Source organism: Saccopteryx bilineata, chromosome 1 (assembly GCF_036850765.1).
Source record: "Saccopteryx bilineata isolate mSacBil1 chromosome 1, mSacBil1_pri_phased_curated, whole genome shotgun sequence".
Lineage (NCBI taxonomy): Eukaryota > Metazoa > Chordata > Mammalia > Chiroptera > Emballonuridae > Saccopteryx > Saccopteryx bilineata.
Genome location: NC_089490.1, coordinates 142,055,598 through 142,074,320, shown reverse-complemented (window position 1 = coordinate 142,074,320; position 18,723 = coordinate 142,055,598). Strand labels below are relative to the sequence as shown.

Genomic DNA, 18,723 nt, shown 5'->3' with positions numbered 1-18,723 from the left:
TTGATCTTGGACTTTCAGCCTCAGAAAAGTAAAACGTCTGTTATTTAAGCTACCTAATCTGTGACATTTCATTAAGACCACCTGAGCTGCCTAAGATACAATTTCATCTGAGCCTCATATCTTTTTTAAAAAATATTTTTGAATTTACTTATTTTTATTATTATTTTCTGTTTACATAGAGAGAGAGTCAGAGACAGACAGGAAGGGAGAAAGATGAGAAGCATCAATCAGTTTTTTGTTGCGACACCTTAGTTGTTCATTCATTGCTTTCTCATGTGCCTTGACCATGGGCCTTCAGCAGACCGAGTAACCCCTTGCTTGAGCCCGCGCTCAAGCTGGTGACCTCCGGGTCTTAAACCTGGGTCTTCCGCATCCCAATCCGATGCTCTATCCATTGCGCCACCACCTGGTCAGGCTCAAGGGTATCTTTTAATAAAAGTAATGATACTGATGAAAATAATGAAAATAACATCATTTATAGAGTGCCTGCTCCATGACAAGGGCATTTCAAAGCTTTCTCCTTCACTGTCCCATTTCAGATGAGGACAAGGCACAGAGAGGCCAAGATGCTGCCCTGCATTGTACTCTAAGCAACAGAGCCAGATTTAGGCCAGACCTCCATCTTCTTTTCTGCCACAACCCTCTTTTCCTCAATTCACACAATAAACTCTAATGCAATGATTTTATCCCCCCTGAAATACCTTCCACAACTCCCTCGGCAGTCTATACTCTGGTGGCCCACGTTTACCACTAATAGCCATGACAATGATGCAAACAAAACACAGATGAACAGTATCCACCATGTCTTTGTTTTTTTGTGGCAGAGACAGGGAGAGTCAGAGAGAGGGACAGATAGGGACAGACAGACAGGAAGGGAGAGAGATGAGAAACATCCATTCATGCAGGTCCTTAGTAGTTTGTTGATTGATTTCTCATATGTGCCTTGACCGGGGGGCTACAGCAGATGGAGTGACCCCTTGCTCGAGCCAGCGACCTTGGGCTCAAGCTGGTGAGCCTTGCTCAAACTAGATGAGCCTGCGCTCAAGCTGGCGATCTTAGGGTCTCGAACCTGGGTCCTCCACATCCCAATCCGATGCTCTATCCATTGCGCCACCACCTGGTCAGGTCACCATGTCTTTCTTTTAAACTCTGGTCCAGTCGGCAAACCTTTCTGTAAAAAGTCAGACAATAAATATGTTCAGTTTTGCAGGCTGGATGGTCTGTCCTATGGATGAAAAAGGGCCACATACTAAACCTGATAAGCTACGGGGAGGTCTGCACGATTGCCTTGCAAATGCAGAGAGCTAAAGTAACCATGTAGGATGTCTGAAATTAAAACTTTCCAGCTAAAAGAGTTCATGGTGGGTAGTCGTGTTCTAGGGCGGTATTTTTCTCCAACAAAAGTCAATGCTTACCTTAATTGAGCCTGTGTTGTTTCTTTTTGTATCTACAATAATTTACTTTTTTTTGGGGGGGGGTGACAGGAACAGATACAGACAGGCAGGGAGAAATATGAGAAACATCAATTCTTCATTGTAACACCTTAATTGTTCATTATTTTCTCCTATGTGCCTTAATGGGCGGGGGGGGGCTACAGCAGACTGAGTGACTCATTAAGCCGGCGACCTTGGGCTCAAGCTGGTGAGCCTTGCTCAAAACAAATGAACCCTAGAACCTGGGTCCTCCACATCTCAATCTAACACTCTATCCATTGCGCCACCACCTGGTCAGACTACAATAATTTACCTTTAAATAAATATCTTTAAAATGTAAAGGTAGTCTTTTCTAGACCCCTCAGAGCACAACCACCCACCAGAGTAGAAACCACAAATTCCCTCACTGTTATCATGTTAACTAACTTATCTTATGCCCAGCCTACGGATGTATCTATTCCTTTTACCTTTTAACCAATCACAGGGATTTGCACGCTTTGCTTCCTCCCACTTCCCTAATCTATCACCAATGGATTTCATGGGACCCTCTTACATCTTCCCCTTTGATTCTGATGTATAAAATAAGCGGTGAGACTGTCATTTTCCAGATCATTTTCTCAATCCATTGAGATTTTGCTTCCTGGCAATTGTTGACATTTTGGCTCAAATAAACTCGTAATTTTTTTTTACAGGTTTGGGTGTTTCTTACCTTGACAACACAGCTTTGGGATATCAGGGTAATTTCTTTTTTCCAGAGCCTTCAGGGCACAACCTTCCACCAGAGTAGGATACCACAGAGCCCCTCATTGTTATTATCTTGTTAACTATCTTTTATCTACATATGTAAAAGTATCTATCCCCTTTGCTTTATCCATCCCAGAGAATTCCCCACTCTGCTTTCTCCCACCTGTCTAATCTATCACCAATGGATATGAATCTAATGTATAAAAGAAGGTGCAAAACTGCCATTTCCTGGAGCATTTTCTCAATCCATTGAGATTTTGTTTCCCAGCAATTGTCATCAGTTTGGCTCAAATAAACTCATAAAATATTCTTACAGGCTTGGACATTTACATCAAGAACTGCAAGGACTCAATTCTGTCTTTGCAGCTAGAGAGCAGCCCCAATGATACATAAACAATTGGGCATGGCAGTGTTCCAATAAAACTTTATAAACAAAGAAACTTGAATTTTCTTTCCTTTTCTTCATTTCTTTTCCAACCATTTACAAAGGTAAAAACCATTCACTCTTGTGGCCTGTGATAAGGTAGGTGGCAGACCAGACGTGGGCAGCAGTTTGCTGAACCCTGGTGTAAGTCAAAACAAAAAGCCATGGGCCACATGATGAATTCTTGCCATTTCTTGTCGAAAAAAGTGGACTTGGAATTTCTGAATTGCTACAGACCCTTTTGCGCGATTTCTCTTCCAGGAACACTGACTAACACCAAACTTTTACTTCCAGGAATACTCAAGTGCCAGAGGGGGCTTGAAGCCATTCACGTGCTTTCCTATGCATAATAATGAAAATTAAGGGAATGGTTAAAACACACCCCCAAACCAAATTTATATATTTTTTAAAAATAGCATGCCTTTTGCTTTATGTGCAGTTTATGTCTTTCATCAACACAGGAAAACATCAGGAGCCCTGTCAATATTTCATAAACTTAAATTTGGTTAAGAAGGAAATAATGGAAGTTGAAAAGAAAATGCTTCACTAACGAGTCTCGCTGGCTTTGCAGCTCTGAGCATTTCAGAGAGCTAGTCCCACTGTCACAGTGAGCTGCTGCTCAGAAGAATCCCAGGGAGTCCAGGAGGAACCTCACCCCTAACTATTGAAAGACATAAAATCGGGTTTTGGTCTATTAACCACATCACCTGAAGATATCTGGCTCGATTTTCAGCAAGTTTGAAACATATTTGCAAAGGTCTTCATTAAAATCAAGACAAGGCACACAAATGATTCCACCTGAGTGGCTTTGTGGGAAAGGAGCATCTTGAGATTATCCATCATCCCCTGGCTCAGGTGCTGGAAAAGTTATCCTTTAAATGGGCCAGATGGGCAATATTTTCAGCTCTGTGTGCTGGACGATCTGTCGGAAACTCTCCCATTGTGGCAGAAAAGCAGCCAAGGTAGCCACGACAACACATTCTCAAAAGGGCATGGCTAGGTACCAATAAAACTTTCTTTACAAAACAGATTGGAGGACTTGGTGGTTCCCAAGTTTCTACTCTAAAGCAGCTGGAACTGAGGTGCAGTGAGAAACCCATGCAAAGGAGGGACGTGTTCCATTCACAAGATGATGAGGGTGGAGGAAGCAAAAGGTTTCCGATACGAACCCCTGATGGGGCTGTTCCAGTTGGAACCCTAAAGTTTGCGGTCAGGGCAGGTGCTGCAAACTGAGGTCTTCTCTCTGTTCTCCGTGCACATACAGCTTCTCACCTCGGCAGCAACCCCATGTAACATGCCCCGGGGTGAGTAGTAGAGGGACTTACTACTTCAATGGTGGTTAGGCTCCTTCTGGGCCAAGGTGGAAAGCCAGCTGGTGTGACATCAACTGCTGTCTCTTGCACAAAGAATCAGTTATCTGACTGGAGTCAAAAACCTTCTTACTCACAGCTTAAACAAAATGAAGTAGCCCAATACCCACCCTGGCCAGAGCAGATAGGACTTGGAACCAAGTTCTTTGGTATGGATGTATGTGTAAACTAGGTAGGACATAAAAATGAACAAACAATAAATAAGAAAAGGATGCAAGCTGTCCAAGACACACTTTTCTCTGGGGTTTTTAGCCTAAAATTATCAAGGTAGATCTCTTTTTAAAAGTAACCTCAAAGCTATTAGGAATGATACACTGAGCTGTCCACTCAGTGTCATCTGTAATAGACCAAAAATGGAGACAGCTCAAGTCTCCATCAGTTGTATTAAATTAATAACCACATCCTTACAATAGCTAGTTTACAGTTATTAAGAACGATACTATATAAAAAAAATATAGAAACAAGGTCTGTTTTATGATTGCTGTCCAATAAACATGCATTGGTAGTAAGAAACGAAAACAAAATAAATGGAAGCCACTAAAGCCATAATGGTGATACATAATGATGTAGCCTTCCTGAGTGCTTCTGGAAGTACCAGTGAGGGAAGCCAGCACAGGTGTAACAACTGGTGACAGCAGTAACATTTATAACAGCAGACAAGGTACAAATCGAGTCAAATGAGAGGGCCTAAGAGAGATTTATTGACTCTGTACAGTCATTCAAAATGAGAACCATGAAGTCTTCCTGGCAGCCCAGAAAATATGAAGGAAGTGACGTAAAAATTAAAATAGCAGAGCCTGACCAGGCGGTAGCGCAGTAAATAAAGCATCAGACTGGGACACAGAGCACCCAGGTTCAAAACCCTGAGGTTGCTGACTTCAGTGCAGGCTCATCCAGCTTGAGTGTGGGATCACAGACATGATGACCCCAAAGTAGCTGGCCTGAGCAAGGGATCACTAGCTCTGTTATATAGCCCCCGGTCAAGGCACATATGAGAAAACAGTCAATGAACAACTAAGGAGCAGCAATGAAAAATTGATGCTTCTCATCTCCCTCCCTTCCTGTCTGTCCCTATCTGTCCCTCTCTCCTTCTCTGTCACACACAAAAAAAGAAAACAGCAGAACCGGAACTGCCTTGCTATATGGTATATACCAAAAGATACAAGGGAAACACTGGAAAGACAATGAGAAGATGGGAAAAAATTTCCATGCTGGAAATTGTTCCCACTTTTTAAAATTGTTGTGATCACATTCTCATGGTGCAGGTGTGGACTGACTGAATGAATCTAGGCAAGAAAGAAAACATGGCAGTGAAGACACCCACAGGTATCGAGTACTTACTGGTTACCAGGCGTCGGGTCAAGCACCCAGCCCAAATTCAAGTTCACCAAACCTTACAACAAACCTAGGTAGGTGTGACCTGCAAGCCCATTTTCGATATGGAAAATGAGTCTTACAGAGGGGAAGAAATCAGCCTAAGTCGCCCCAACAAGGAACAGAGATGCCATTTGAACCCATATCTAAGTGACCCTGAACATGAGCAGTTCAATGTTGTGGGATTCTATACACCCAAAATTCAAACTCTGATAAGCTTTGTTGCCAGTGGGGGTTCTTGAAGTTTCCTAAAGATCCATGAGATGCGATTTTTAAAATGTAGAGAAGACGACAATATACACCCCCCAAAACCATGCTGCTTATAAGAACTTAATAATGAGATAATAGTTCTCTGGAGAAAAATACAATTATTGAAACAAAATCTCAATGACACCATTCTCTTTTCTGAGAAAGATTTATCCCCATGATACACAAATGCCTTGTTCCATTGAAACATCTCTGCAGGTCTGAATGCAGAGGTTTCCCTGCACCATTCACACACCTGAAGAATGACCAGCCAAGATCCTAGCATGTTCATTCTTGCTGCAAGAACACAAGCCTGGGCGAAACTCAATTCAGAAACCACATTCTCTGCAACTTATAAACCAAGGGGAGATGTTTGGCTGGATATGACAAGGGAATAAACTATAGAAGAAATGAAGTAGGATGACATTAGCTGAGCAGCAGTACAAGAGGACTTGACCCTGGTCTAACAAAACCCCACCATTATCACTGGCTCTTTTAATTCTTCTAGGAACAGCTAGGTCAAAATCATATTTGCCCAATCCCTGTCCAACATTTACTGAGCAAAAACCAAAGGGAAAATAATTTCCTTTTGACAGCCTCCAAAATTAATCCAAAGAGTTTCACAAAGTCTAATTCAAAATGACTCAAGTTGGATATCAACTTCTTGGTTAAAAAATGTGTAACAAAAGGTCTTTTTGGGAAATGAGTTTCAATTTCAATGCATTTAGTTTTAAAAGCCTGCATGTTTGCTTGTTCCTCCCATCAGGTTTACCTACAAGTCAGGATTTCCAAAACCACAACAGGCAAATCAAACGCCTATGGGATCCAGGTCCTGACCAGCATTTCATTTTGGCAATTAAACCAGGACTCTTTCAAAGAAGCTTCTGTGCAAAATGTTCAAATAAGGCTCATTGTTTTTCAACCTTGGATCACTCACTTGAAAAACAAATCCAAAAGCCTCAAGCTTTCAGAACTAGGCCCCAATATGATCACATAAATCACTCTCACTCTAAAAATCATATAATTAATGGCCCCTTCAACAGAGGGCTTTCAAGGCAAGGCAAATATTCTTATAAGTCACCTGTCTGCCCCTGCCTACTGCTCTGCACCTTTCTTCTGTGAAAATAAGTAATAATACTTCCCTCGTAAAGTCCTGGAGATGACAGTTAGTTACATTGAGTGGTCACGCAGACCCTACTGCGACAGAGAAGGAACCTGGGTGCAGACCCAGCAACAATGAACTTTGTTATTCACAGAGTCCAATAAAGAGACTGCATCAAACGTAAAAGCCAACCTTTCTGTTTCAGATCCTTTGAAATAAATTATTCGTAAAAATCTGTGTAATTCTAACCAAAAGGATGGTTTTAAAAATAAACCAAGAAGCCTGACCAGGCGGTGGCACGGTGGATAGAGCGTCAGACTGGGATGTGGAGGACCCAGGTTCGAGACCCCGAGGTTGCCAGCTTGAGCACGGGCTCATCTGGTGGGGTTACTCCGTCTGCTGTAGCCCCCCTATCAAGGCACATATGAGAAAGCAATCGATGAACAACTAAGGTGTCGCAACAAAAAACTAATGATTGATGTTTCTCATCTCTCTCAGTTCCTGTCTGTCTGTCCCTGTCTATCCCTCTCTCTGATTCTCTCTGTCTCTGTAAAAAAAAAAAAATGAGCAAAACCAGAAAATATAGATTTAAAAAAATAAAAATAAAAAGAAATAAATAAACCAAGAAATAGAAACGTGTTTCTAGTGAAAGCTTGGTGGAAGAGGGATTCCAATCTGAAAGAACTATCTAGAAATACTCTCTATTCTATTCAATGTTATCACAGTCCCTTACATAAACCCTCCTGAAACTCCTTAAGTAGACAATGTTTCAATGCAGAGACCAATGTGAAAATATCTTTAAAAAGAAAACAGTGATGTGGTCCGGAAGCCATGCACATCTTGGAGACCATTTTTTCCCACCCACCACGAGCTTGGGCTTTCTGGGAAGGTCACCAGTTTTCCAGTCAAAAACATTCTTGAATTTGTCAGAAACAGGGGGGGGGAGGGGAAGACTTGACATCTAGGAAGGTGTGTTCTTGGTTCCATATCTGGAGCTCAGGAGCCGAACAGCCTGGAAAAATCAGAAGGCAGAAATGTCAGTGAGAATGGGGAGCTGTCACTCTGAAAACACGTTTAGAATATATTTTATGTTGCTTTTATTAAGATTATTTTAGATCACTTTCTAATTTTATAAGGAACTCTTCTGTTATACAGCACTGTGACTATACTTACTACTACCCAATTATACACTTAAATGAAAAATGTAACTCTTTAAAGAATTATCCATTTCATACAAATCTGTAACATTTTATTTTTGCCTTTTCTCTATTACTGTAAGTCAGTGGGAACTTTCATATCCAAAAGACCTTGAGTAAACAAACGATTACAGTGAACTCTATTTACTACAGACACTCTGGAGAAGAAAAGGCTTGAAAACTAATAGATACTCCTTAAATCTGGGAATGGGTACAAAGGTTATGACAGAAGCCTATTGAGAATACCACAAAGCTGTTAAAAAGACATATAAAGGAATTCTCTGTATTATCTTTGCAACTTTTCTATAAATCTAAACTCTTCCAAAATAAAAAGGTTAAAGAAAAATAACAGTGCAGGAACAACTGGATCACCACATGCCAAAGAATGAAGTTGGATCTCTACCTCACACCATATACAGAAGTTAACTCAAAATGGACCACAGACCTAATTATTAAAATTAAAACTATAAAATTCTTAATGACAACAACAAAAAGACTGGACTTCATCAAAATTAAAAATTTTGTGCTATCAAGAAACGTGAAGACAGCCTGACCAGGTGGTGGCGCAGTCAATAGAGCATCAACCTGGGACACTGAGGACCCAGGTTCAAAACGAAGAGGTCCCTGGCTTGAGTGCGGGCTCATCTGGTTTGAGTGCAGGGGTCACCAGCTTGAGCATGGGATCATAGACATGACCATCCCACTGTCGCTGGCTTCATATGAGAAAGCAATCAATGAACAACTAAAGTGCCACAAGTATAAGTTGATGCTTCTCATCTCTCCCCTTCGCAGAGAAACAAAAAGTGAAAGCATCCCACAGATTGGAAGAAAATACTTGTAGGTCATGTATCTGGTACGGGACTGGTATCCAGAGTATGAAAAGAACTCTTACACCTCAATAATAAACCAATTAAAAAATGGGCAAAGGTACTCTTCTATGGATTCTTGCTATATTGGCCAAGAGTTTGCTTAAAGGCTTTAATCACTGTAAAAAAAAAAAAATAGAAGACTGGATAAAGAAGATGTGGCACATATACACCATGGTATACTATTCAGCCATAAGAAATGATGACATAGGAACACTTACAACAAAATAGTGGGATCTTGATAACATTATACGGAGTGAAATAAGTAAATCAGAAAAAAACAAGAACTGCAGGATTCCATACATTGGTGGGACATAAAAACGAGACTAAGAGACATGGACAAGAGTATGGTAGTTACAGGGGGGGCGGGGGAGGGAAGAAGGGAGAGGGGGAGGGGCACAAAGAAAACTAGATAGAAGGTGACGGAGGACAATCTGACTTTGGGTGATGGGTATGCAACAGAATGGAATGACAAGATAACCTGGACATGTTTTCTTTGAATATATGTACCCTGATTTATTGATGTCACCCCATTAAAATAAAAATTTATTTATAAAAAAAATGGGCAAAGGGCTTTTGTGGGTGGTAGCAAACACAGAGAACATTATAAAGTCCTTGGGCACACTATGAGAGTACAAGGTGGTGGGCGCTGGTTGCCCACCCCCCAAGTGTCACACATAGCCCCTCTACCACATGCGTATCTTTGCACCTAACCATGTCATTGCCAAATTGCGCTTCTGGTACTGTGTCTCAACTGAAGAAAACGAAGAAATCTACAAGGGAAATTGTCTACTGTAGGCAGGTGTCTGAAAAATCCCCCCTTTGGGAGAAGAACTGTGGCATCAGGTTGCACTATGACTCCTGCAGTGGCATCCCACAAAATGTACAGAATCTGATCACTATGGGCACTGTCACTTTGTGCTACCGAGATATGGGGTCCTGGCACCATGCTGGTGCCCATTCAATCCAGTTCATAAAGTGGAGATCTTGGCCAGCAAGAGCTGCCTACCAGCAGTCAAGAAGTTTCACGACTCCAAGAACAAGCTCCTCTGCCCCACTAGGTCCTTGCTCACCAGCACAAGCTACATGTCACCACCAAGAGGTCCAACACCTTCTTTTTTTTTTTTTTTTTTTTTTTTTTACAGAGACAGAGTGAATGATAGAGGGATAGACAGACAGGAATGGAGAGATGAGAAGCATCAATCATTAGTTTTTCATTGCACGTTGAAACACCTTAGTTGTTCATTGATTGCTTTCTCATATGTGCCTTGACCGCGGGCCTTCAGCAGACCGAGTAACCCCTTGCTGGAGCCAGCAACCTTGGGTTCAAGCTGGTGGGCTTTTTTTTGCTCAAACCAGATGAGCCCGCGCTCAAGCTGGCGACCTCAGGGTCTCGAACCTGGGTCCTCTGCATCCCAGTCTGATGCTCTATCCACTGCGCCACTGCCTGGTTAGGCCCAACACCTTCTTTTAAATGCAGGGCTTCCCTATCCCCTGGTCTGCCCAAATAAACTCCTTGGGAAAACTGGGGTGCTAAGGAAAAATAAAAACAAGGGCAAAGGATCAAAACAGACATTTCTCTGAAGATATACATATGGCCAATAAGCACATGGAAAGATGCTCAACATCATTAACTATCAGAGAAATGCAAATCAACCTTCACATCTACTAGGATGGCTATAAAAAAGGCTGACTGGCCCTGGCTGGTTGGTTTAGCAGATAGAGCATTGGCCTTGTGTGCAGACGTCCCGGGTTCAATCCCGGTCAGGGCACACATGAAAAGTGACCATTTGCTTCTCTTCCCCTCTCTCTCCCCCTTCTCTCTCTCTTCCTCTCTTGCAGCCAGTGGCTCAATTGGTTCAAGTGTCAGCCCCAGGTGCTCAGGATAGCTTGGTTGGTCCAAGCGTTGGCCTAAGGCTTTAAGGATAGATCAGTTGATTCGAGTATGAGCCCCATACAGGGGTTGCTGGGTGGATCCAGGTCAGGGTGCATGTGGGAATCTGTCTATCTCTCCTCTCACTTAAAAAAAAAAAAGAATGACCACAACAAGTGCTGACAAGAATGTGGGGAAAATAGAACCATCACACACTACTGATGCAAACGTAAATTGTTGCAACTACTTTATAAAGTAGCCTGGCACTTCCTCAAAAGGATGAATATAGAGTTACTGTATGACCAGCAATTTCACTCCTGGGTATATACCAGAGAGAACTGAAAATTTAAACCTGCAAAACTTGCACACAAATGTTCATATTGGTATCATTCATAACAGCCAAAAAAGGGGAAACATCCCAAAAAACCATCAACTGACGAGTGGATGAATAAACTGTGGCATATCCATACCATGGACAATTATTCAGCCACAGAAAGGAATGAAGTCCCGATTCATGCTGCAACACTGAAGAAATTAAAAGACAAGCTAGTAAAAGAAGCCAGACATAACAGGCCATATATTACATGATTCCACTCATATGAAATGACCAGAACACACAAATCCATAGTGACAAAAAGTAGACAAGTGGCTACCAGAGGCTGGAGACAGGAAGAAACGGGAGGGACTGCTTGATGAGTACAGGGTTTCCCTTTGGGGTGACAAATATGCTCTAGAATTAGCTTGCAGTGATGAATGTACAACCCTGTGAATATACTATAAAATCTTGAATTGTAAAATCAACTTCCACTTTTTACTTATTTATACTTCTCTGTGGTTTGACACCCTCATTTTCTTCCTAGCTTCTTTTCAATATTCTGTTATAAAGATTTCAACAAACAGAAGAGTAAGAGAACAGTTCAGTAAATATGCACTAACACAGCACCTATATTCCACAGTTAGCACTTTGCTTTACTACACATCTATCCATTTAAATCAAGAATGACAGGAAGCAATTTGCAGAGCAGGGGATAGGTAAGGCAGCATCAGAAGCAGGATGTGCAAAGGAAAGAGCTTGGTTTGTTTTTACCATTGTTCTTCTATGTCCATTGACTTATTGTCCTCTTGCCTGACTAGCTTCTGTCTACCTCATTTCTGATGTGTTTCAAAGTAACTTATAGATACCAGTACTCTCAGTTCCTAAACATTCAGACATGTTTCTGCAATTTAAAGTTTTTCATGACTTTATGTTTTTTTAGAGACAGTGGAAGGAAGAGAGATGAGAAGCATCAACTTGTAGTTGCATCACTTTACTTGTTCATTGACTGCTTCTCATACGTGCCTTGACGGTGGCCTACAGATGAGCCAGTGACCCCTTGCTCAAACCAGCAACCTTTGGGCTCAAGCCTGAGATCATGGGCTCATGTTGATGATCTCAAGCTCAACCTAGTGACCCCATGCTCAAGCTGGGGAGCCTGCACTCTAGCCAGCAACCTTGGGTTTCAAACATGAAACCTCAGCATCCCAGGTCAATGTACTATCCACCTAGTCACCACTAGTCAAGCCAGTTTTTCATGACTTTAAAATTTCCAAAGTAGCCCAGCTCAAACAATACAGAAGATCCTGGATGCAGGAAATAGCAAAACAACCTTCAGGTCCTGATACAGTAACCTCCACGAACAGTCTGGAGTATACCCTTCAAACTCCTATGCTAGAACTATTTCCATTACAGACTTCAGCACTCACTCAGAATTTACTTAACATTTACTATGTTCAAATCACAACTAAAGCCAGGGTATGCATACAGGTTCTTTACTCTCAGAACATTCCTCAGTATAGACATAACCTTCTGGCACATCATCACTGTTGGCATCATGGACAGTTGGCTATATGAGTGCCCTTTAAGTTCCCTGATTCTGGCTTGACCTGTGGTGGCACAGTGGATAAAGCATCCACCAGGAACACTGAGGTCGCCGGTTCAAAACCCTGGGCTTCCATGGTCAAGGTACATGTGGGAGTTGATGCTTCCTGCTCCTCTCCCCCTTCTCTCTCTGTCTCTCCTCTCTAAAATGAATAAGTAAATAATAATTAAGTTCCCTGATTCTTCCCCTGTTCTTGGACATTTAGGTGATTTCCAATGTTTTAATATCCTGGAAAAACCAATCACTGCCTCCCTGACAGCTATTTCTGGTGAAAATATTCCCTCAGTCATGACCCCTGCAGGAAGAACTGGCATAGGTCAGGGGTTAGCACACTATAAAAGGCCACAGCTAGGCCCTGGCCGGTTGGCTCAGTGGTACAGCGTCGGCCTGGCGTGCGGAAGTCCTGGATTCGATTCCTGAACAGGGCACACAGAAGCGCCCATCTGCTTCGCCACCCTTCCCCCTCTACTTCCTCTCTGTCTCTCTCTTCCCCTCCCGCAGCCGAGGCTCCATTGGAGCAAAGATGGCCCAGGCGCTGGGGATGACTCCATGGCCTTTGCCTCAGGTGCTAGAATGGCTCTGGTCGCAACAGAGTGACGCCCCAGATGGGCAGAGCATCGCCCTCTGGTGGGTGTGCCGGGTGGATCCTGGTCAGGCGCATGCGGGAGTCTGTCTGACTGCCTCCTCGTTTCCAGCTTCAGAAAAATACAAAAAAAAAAAAAAAAAAAGAAATGCCCTGTCCTACTTGTCTTAAAGTCTCTATAGGAGTGTGTTGTTATATCATCCCAGTATACATATATAAATCAAAAAAAAAAAAAGGCCACAGTTAAAGAGTTAAGGCTTTGTGGGCCCAGGCATTTATGTCACAATGCCCCAACTGTTTTAGCACAAAAACAGTCACAGTTGTGGGTATGGCTGTGTGACACGATAAAAATTCATTCATGAAAACAGACAGGGAGTAGATATGGTCCTTGGGCTTTGGCTTGCTGAACCCTGACCTCAGTGGTTAGTCTGGAATGAGGAACTCTCAATCCAACTAGAACTGGATGACACCTAACTGGGTCAATCACACTTTAGTCCCAGGAAATGAAATCAGAACACTGGGCTACTGACTAGTTTGCCTAGGACTCAGCTGAGAGATCACAGAGCCAGAGGCTACCATCCTGGTTACAAGCCAGAAGATCGGCACTGAAGGAAGCTAGTCAGGCAAAAGGACAAAAGCCAACGAATATAAAAGAATAGAATGATAAAGACAAACCAAGTTCTTTCCTGCTCCCAGGTCCTTTGCACTTGCTGCTTCCTGTGCGACCTTGCCTCTCCCCAGGTCTGCAGATTGGGCTTCTGGTCAGCCTCAATTTAAATGGCATGTCATCAGAGAGCCTCTTTCTTGCTGCCTCCTAAACTGGGAGACTCCCTCCCTTTTGGCACCTCACAACCGATTTTTCCTATTTGTTTTCTGTCCGTGTTCCACCAGTTAAACTGTACATTCATTAAGGCAGGGACTATGGCTGTCTTGGTCTTAGCTGTAATTCTAGAGCACAGCCCACCATGGATAGTTGTAGATGAATAAATGAATGAATGGATAGTTAGGAACCTAGAGACAAAGGCCAGAGAAGCTGCCTCTCAGTGAGCTCCCTTCCTGTGAGTCCTAGTTACACTTCCTCTACTCTTCTTTTACTTCTATGTCCTGGAAACATCTCCTCAAACTGCCAGCTGGACCACCCAACAACTCCAAATTCAGCACCTCAACTACTCATTCTTTTCCTTTTTGGGGGAAGCATACGAGATGGACTCAGCACGGCACAGAACTGCAGACCCTTCCTTTGAGTCTGTTAGCTCTGAGTCTTACGATTCATTAACAGCAGTACTGGCATTATGGAGGCAAAACCAATCTGATTGGACTTTTTTAGCCTAGTGAGAAAATAAAAAATGGCATAAAAACAAAAAAAAAATTTTAAAGGGCATAAAAACAGAAATAAGGTCTGAATACACTTTTGCTGGATTCTAGCAGGGTAGGAGGAGGACCCAGCAGCACAGTGGCCATCCAACAATTTTTCACCTTGACAGACGCCAAGGATACACTAAGTATAGCAGAACTGGCAAGAGATGACTGGGCCACAGGCTCAGTCAGGGCTTGGAGAATGCCACGTTCCAATCCAAGCTCTAGCCTGGACTGCGGTGGCATAGCTAAGCACTGCAAACTCATTTCCTCTCAAGCTTGGAGAGTTCTTATTTTTAATTCAATAAAAATAAATGTATTATTAATTTTAATGGGGTGACATTGATAAATCAAGGTACATATGTTCAGAGAAAACATCTCCAGGTTATTTTGACATTTGATTATGTTGTATACTCATCACCCAAAGTCAAATTGTCTTCCGTTACCTTCTATCTGGTTTTCTTTGTGCCCCTCCCCTGCCCCTGAAAGTTCTTATTTTGAAAGCAGAAAGCGTGACACCAAAGTACAGACTGAGAAAACAGAGAACCATCACATGGTGTACGGAGATATGTTATAGATTTGGGCAACTAAAACCTATATAATTTTGTTAAACAAGGTCACCCTAATAAATTCAATTTAAAAACAAAAGAAAGAATGACCATCAGGTGGGTCATTCTGGAGAATGACACCAAGGATGACAATGAAGGAGATGGGCAGGACTGACTTACACGATCATGCAGAACATCATGAAGATGTTCCACAGGGCGATGAAGATTCGGAAGTACCTGAGGCTCAGTAAGAACTCCCGTATGTTGTCACCTGGAAAGTCAGAAAGTATGTTTACAAACACTACTAACATTTCTGCTGTGTATGCAGTGTCTAGCCACCCCAAAACCACTGCCCCCATTTTCCAGTGGCAGCCTGGTTTTTCCTTTGGCTCTCTTCTGTACCCTCATCCTCAACACTCAATCTGTGGCTACCAATCACCAATCTTGGTAGTGAGAGCACCAAGCCCCCAGCCTGTGACTGGCTCAGGGAGGAGCATATGACCCAAATATGCCCAATGAGAGTCAGCCCTAGGACTTCTGCCCCAACTACTGTTTTCTGCCAGGCTTCCTGGGCTGGGCTGGAAAGATATAAACAGAGTCCTCTAGGGTAGGGGTTAGCAAAGTACAGTTCAGGAAACAATACCAGCCCTAACACTTGTTTCCATGTGGCCTGAGAGCTAAAAATGTTTTTCATATTTCTTAATGGTTAGAAACTCAAGAGTATTTGATGAGATACAAAACTTACATGAAATTCAAATTTCAATTTCCACAAATAAAGTTTTGTTGGAATACAGCCATGACCATTTATTTACATATTGTCATGGCTGCTTTCTAGTTACAATAGCAAACTTGAATTGTTGCACCAGAGACAGCATGGTCTGCAAAGTCAAAAATATAATCTGGCCCTTTACAGAAAAATGTGCTAAGTCCTGCTCTAGGGCCAATACAAGCCAGCCTGATAGTAAAACCAACCTAGAAGAAAAAAAGAGAGCTGGAAATAGTCACTTACTGGAGGGCTGCTTTGAGCCCTGAATCCAGGTGTGCCTGGAGTCAAATTCTACCCTTGGATATATCAATTTGCTTCAAACACTTTGAGCTGTGATTTTGGTGTTTACAACTAAAAGCATAATAGTTTGGGCAAGTAAAACAGGAATTCTGCTTTGGTGACGACTTATTCTGGTCCCCTCTGCTACCAATGGAGGCAATGTGGTACATTAAGACTCCAGAGACCTGTGTTCCAGAAACTTTATCTGGGGTTTTGAGTTGATCTACACACATCCCTTTCCCAGGCCTCCAGAATGAAATGAACTAGTCCATGTTAGGTGACTTATAAGGGTGCTACCCAAAGTGTCATCAAGAGACTACAGCTGTCCAGTAAGTACAAAACACAGGGCAGGAGCTCAAAAATTTTCACAGCAACAAACATGACAGCCTCCTGGTACTGTTGCACCATGCCAGTGTGTGATTAGCACATGGTCTTGCTGAACACGGTTTAGATGAGTCTAGTATTATCCACCTGATGGAGTTACTGTGTGTGGCAAAGCCTTTGTAAGTGTTGGCCCAACATGTATTTCAAATGTCAGAGATGGGTTTGTTCCCAGGATGTACAAGAGGCACTGCTCAGTAAGGCTCTTCTCTAAGCCAGTTCTCCTGCCATCAACATTAAGGTCAATCGTTTCAGGAAGGAGCCAAGTGTGGGGGACACAAGGAAAAATGAGACAGGGATGCCTGCCCTATGGAACTCACAGTAGGGACAAACACTAAACAAGCAATCACACAGCAGGAATGAACTCCTTTGGAGCTTAAGGTCAAATGTGAGGGGTAGACATTAACCAGGTAGCATACGTAAAGAGAAATTATAACTGTAGGAAGTGGTAAGAGTGCTAACCTATGTGTGGTCTGGCAGGATAAAGAAGTAGGTGACAGAGGGGGAAGAAGGAACATTACATCTTCATGCCCATCTCTTTCTCTCTCTCTCTCTCTCTCTCTCTCTCACACACACACACAGAAATAAAAAAACTGGGGTAGGAATTGAGAAAGAACTGCTTTCTCTGAAATGTACCAATTCCAGAGTCCAAAAAAGGAGGTTTTACCTGTGCCAGGCTCCCTGGACTCCTCCCCAAAGCCTTGCGTGTCCTTCTTCTTTCTACAAAGAGAAGCAATCAGTGTCCACTTTCGATAGGACACAGGGACCACTCAGTTCCTCGGAATCAAAAGACCACGGACACTCAGTCCTACCGCTGTCTTGCTGTGTGACCTCCGGGGGTTCGATGGCCCTCTTTGGGCGCCCACCTGTCACACCAATTACAGCCACCAACAAAGTGGAAAAGATAGTCCGTGTGTACAAGTTAGGTCTAAGAGTTTCTTGGGGGAGGGGTATTGAGGCTCTTCGGGGTACGAACAGAGGGATACCCAGGGAACGGAGAGTCAGGATTTCAGGTCGCGGCAGCATAAAGTCCCACGGGGAAGAACCAAAGGCTGCAAGCAAGGCCAGAGGGCGGGCTGGGATTTAAGGAGTCGGGCCTGCGCAGTGGACTGGCTCACGGTCGCGGGGGCGGGGCTACGGGTCCCCGGGTGGAGCCACGGTACTTCGCGGCCTACTCACAGCCTAAAGTTAAGCACCGCTCCGGCGTTCATCAGCAGCGTCCTGAGGAAAGAGAATAAGGTTACCTAGGCCGCTCTCAACTGGGTCGAGCTCTATTGCCCAGCATCTAATTCCTTTAATTACCCGAAGAGCAGGAGGTCTCCGATCATCTTTACGGCCGAAACGTCCGACAGAGCCGGAAGCGGAAGCCCTGATGAGAAGGGAGGGGAGAGGAACACAAACCGGCCAATCGCGAAGCAGCACTGGCGAGGGCTGAGCCAATCGAAGGCCAAGGTGGGGGGGGTCTCACCCTTTGCCAACTTGACCCCTTTAGGGCAAAAGAAGCGCGCTTATTCGCTGAAGAGGCCAAGAATGTAGTGGAGCAGGAGTTGGCCAGCGTGTGACGTCACCTATGGGCAGGGCCATCTCAAGGCAGGATTAGGTCACTCCTTGGAGGCGTGCTGCGCAGGCGTGAGGCTAGCAGGTGCCCGCTTGCAGGCGAATTAGCAGAGCAGCTTTTTCTTCAGGACTGGAGTCTCAGATGGGGCTTTCGGAGGAACGGGGCCTTTAACCACTGAGCAGCATGGACGCCCCGACTGATTGGGGAGGGTTCTTCTGGGCCCCATGAGAGGCGGGGATCTCCACTATCTGTGGTGGAGGATCCCTACCGACGGTCCCTTTGGAGCACAGAGGTCTCCGTGGGGGAAGGAGGTCATGACTTTCGGAGCCACACAGAAGATTGGGGTCATGACATCTGCATGGGGGACGAGGTCCTGACAGAAGGGACCCAGTGGGGTACGGGAGGATGAGGTTCTCCACTGATTAAACCTCACGGGGTATTGAGGTCCCGATCCGAGGACTCCCCAGAAAACGTAGGTCCTTATCAAGCCTCACCTAGATGCGGTCCTGACTGATCCGTCCCACCTGGGTGGGCTCCGTGCGTGAGGGATCCCCTCTCCACCAATGGAGAGCTGCTTTGCTCAACTCACTCCAGAGGGGTCAGCACCCCGCCTCGCTGAGCTGAATGGGGTTGTGATACCCCAGAGGGGGGACAAAGTAGGGGACACCTGACCGGCCGGGCTCCATGGGACAGGATGGCCCCACG

At 43.9% G+C, this 18,723-nt stretch overlaps 1 protein-coding gene and 1 pseudogene across 1 annotated transcript; one reads left to right on the top strand and one right to left on the bottom strand.

The window, feature by feature from the left end:
- Window positions 1-4,649: 4,649 nt before the first annotated feature.
- Window positions 4,650-18,713, bottom strand: SMIM7 (small integral membrane protein 7). Its single transcript, XM_066270730.1, has 6 exons — window positions 18,513-18,713; window positions 17,763-17,829; window positions 17,640-17,681; window positions 17,128-17,180; window positions 15,215-15,305; window positions 4,650-7,705 (listed from the first exon to the last, which is right to left on the bottom strand). The coding sequence occupies exons 2-6, from the start codon at window positions 17,786-17,788 to the stop codon at window positions 7,690-7,692; spliced, it is 228 nt and encodes a 75-aa protein (XP_066126827.1). The 5' UTR covers window positions 17,789-17,829; window positions 18,513-18,713; the 3' UTR covers window positions 4,650-7,689.
- On the top strand, window positions 9,317-9,915 carry LOC136321010 (large ribosomal subunit protein eL20 pseudogene; annotated as a pseudogene).
- Window positions 18,714-18,723: the final 10 nt, after the last annotated feature.